At 30.7% G+C, this 3,214-nt stretch overlaps 1 protein-coding gene across 1 annotated transcript; it reads right to left on the bottom strand.

Annotated features, from left to right (window-relative positions):
* Positions 1-910: 910 nt before the first annotated feature.
* On the bottom strand, positions 911-2,021 carry LOC107891050 (cyclin-dependent protein kinase inhibitor SMR3). Its single transcript, XM_016815694.2, has 2 exons — positions 1,803-2,021; positions 911-1,707 (listed from the first exon to the last, which is right to left on the bottom strand). Exons 1-2 carry the CDS (start codon positions 1,803-1,805, stop codon positions 1,243-1,245), a joined length of 468 nt encoding a protein of 155 aa, XP_016671183.2. The 5' UTR covers positions 1,806-2,021; the 3' UTR covers positions 911-1,242.
* Positions 2,022-3,214: the final 1,193 nt, after the last annotated feature.

Genomic DNA, 3,214 nt, shown 5'->3' with positions numbered 1-3,214 from the left:
GGGTTGTTTGGGTTGGTTATTGGATAGGTTTTTAAGTGTTTTATTTGTAATGGGCCTCGGGCAAAATAGGCTTGTACAATAACCTTAAACCTTTTTCTTTTTTAAATTAAAAATCTGCTCCAATCTCTAATAGTGGTCAACCTTAAACCACTTTGAAATTATGTGTGTTTCATGAAGGGTAAATTAAAAAAAATCAAATCAATTGGAGAAAATAATATGCTAATTTTGGATTAAATTTAGGTTTAAATTGGATAAAGTTTGTATAAATTTAAAATTTATTCTCTATATTGAGTGGTTATTTTTTTATTTAAAAAATATTGGTCTCTCTTTTAGTTTTGTCCTTAAAAATGTTATAAAATAATAAAATAACTCTTTTAACTAGTATGATTTATAATTTTTTTTGTCAATTTAGTCCAAATTATTTAAAAGTGAATAAACAATTATGAAAAATATTTTAAAAATTAGACTTTTCAATATTTTTAATAAAACATTAAAATAAAGAAACTTGTGAGAAATATAGGTTTTGATAATATCTTTTTTTTATACAATACTTAAAATTATTCATGGTTTCTTCTCAATCCATAAGTAGAAAAATAATACTTTTTAACATACTTAAACTTACGTCTTCCTATATTAATAACGATGTTCATGTTAATTAAATTATGACTCAATCTGCCTCTACTTTTTATTTTAGTTACAATTTAATATAAAGAAAGAGATTGGTAATATAGAGTGGATGTGACTTTTAAAAAGTGGTTGCATAAATTTCTGTACTTATTTCCAACGCAAAGGTAAAGGCAGAAATGCTCTAATTCCCTTGATACATGTGGATGATGGAGAAATCTAAATCCAAAAAAAAATAAAAGCAGTAATAAAAAAGAGAACTAAACTAGAAGCTTAAAACCAAAGATAGCAAATGCAGGAACAAATTCTTCTCTAAACAGAAGCATATGACAGCTTGAGTACAAAACAAGCTGCCAAATAAAGTTTGCAACTCTCTGTCTCTCTCTCTCTCTATATATATATATCCATCTCTTTTTCTTAGTATCTCTACTTTCTTACAATTTCATCTTTTTCCATATATTTTAACTTTACACCAACATTATATCATAAGCTTCAATATCATCATGATCGTCACCGTCAGCAAAAACAATGAACTCTCTTAAGTCTTAAATACAAATAAAGAATAAGTTATTAATGTTTGATTGGTGTGTACTTAATACCGCTAACAATGAATAAAAATCATTGCTGCTCTTGTGTTCGAGTTTTTTTCTTGACCTTGTGGCTCAAGGACTCCAGCTCTTCCGAAAGATCCAGCAGTAGCGGATTAATCCTGACTGCGGTTGAACCATTGGTAGGCGATGATGCTTTTCTTTTATTTGGCTTGGGTTTTCTTGGTGCAGGCGGGCATTGTTTCGGCTCAGCTGGGATTTTGGAATCCGTAGATGTTGGAGTTTTAAGCCCATCATTATCATCATCGTCCATTTCCTTGGAATTCATTTCTTTCTTCTCTTCGTTCTCCTCACCAGCTGCTCTAACGTTGATTTCTCCTTCTTCTTCTTGTTGTTTACCGGGTGAAGAAGAAGAAGAAGAGGTTGTAGTTTGGCACTTCACCGATGGGGGTCGTTTCAGAATGTCGAATTCCATTCCTTCTTCACCACCTTTGACTACGGCCGTCTCTGAACTCGAGATACCGACAAGGGAAACCTGCAGGCAGCCGCAATTCTACATACATTAGTGCAAACAGAGAAAAAGCGATAAGAATGTATAACATAAAGAAATATAGTAAATCATCAAATCACCATCTTCCCCCCTGGTGGAGTTGTACAATTCCAGACTTTGTTTCTACAGTTGAGTAAGAGAAAAAATAGGACGAAACAGTTTTAACTCAGCGAGCGAGAGAGAGAGAGAGGAAGAGGGTTATAAAGGGAGAGTTCTTAGTACTTTTTGTGCATTGGATCCTTCGCCTGGCTTTGAAAGCCTCCACATTCACCACCAACCATTTACTTTTTTCTCTTTCTCTCTCAAGTATATCTTTCACAACCGTAATAATAACAGTAATTATAATATAACTTTGTTTTGCCCACTTACCTTTTTTATTTTTCTGATTGCTTTTTTCCCATCAAACTATGCATGTGATTAACAATTGGGGCTATAGATTTTAATGTCAATTTGAAATTTTTATAATCCATTACCAATATATTATTACTCCCCATTTCTTTCATCACTTATCTATTTTTTAAACCTTTTTTAGATACATATATTTTGAATAATTTCATCATAGGTTATAATTATATCTGTTCTTTTTAACATGCACTATACTCATGTCAATCAAATTAAGACTTAACTGACAAAATTCTGTCTTAATATATTAAAAACAATTATTTATAGGAATAGATATACTCATTGACAGATATTATAAATAAACTTCTAATAGCATGTAAAACTTCATTAACATATATTATGAGCCAATTCCGGTTTTATCATGCAAGGGACCAACAAACTTTGACTTTATACCAGTATTACCAATATTTATGTTGCAATCGCAAGCAAGGGACCAAATTCGATTTAATTGGCTTTATTTTTCAAAATAATATTCTTGATGATCAATAATTGTCTTTTTCCAATGTATGAATCAAACTTTTCTCCACTCGTGTGGTATCGGAAAATGTTGAATAAAAAAAAATCCTACTACATTTCAGTCAAACCAAATAACTTAATACATGAGATTTTCTTCACCAACTCATAATTTTCTAGGGGATTTCTATATATGCAAAATTTGACTTTAATACTTTAGTTGGGCAAACTTTAACCATAGCCATGTGGATTCTTAATTAGAACTTGTTAGTATTTATCGTGGTTATTTGTTAGTTGAATCATAATGTTATAATTTGGTAGCAAATGGTATGCTTTTTCTTCAAATATCAATATATATAAATTCAATCCATTTTTTTAATGATAATTTGGTTTAATACCTCTTTTGGCTCCTCTATTATATTGTTAACTATTTTTTTTAAATTATTTTTCCATCACTTTATTCCCTCCACTTTCATTACATCCATCATGTTATATCCTCTCGCCCATGCAAATACATGGACAATAGTATTCTCACTATAGTACATGAGTAAAAACAAGCATTAAGTCTATTGTCAAGAGGCCGATGTCTCAACACGTTGGATTTTTTTTACAGAAATGGTCAAGGGGCTAATATGAC

Source organism: Gossypium hirsutum, chromosome D09, assembly GCF_007990345.1.
Source record: "Gossypium hirsutum isolate 1008001.06 chromosome D09, Gossypium_hirsutum_v2.1, whole genome shotgun sequence".
In the NCBI taxonomy this organism is placed as follows: Eukaryota; Viridiplantae; Streptophyta; class Magnoliopsida; order Malvales; family Malvaceae; genus Gossypium; species Gossypium hirsutum.
This window is presented reverse-complemented; position numbering and strand designations above follow the sequence as displayed.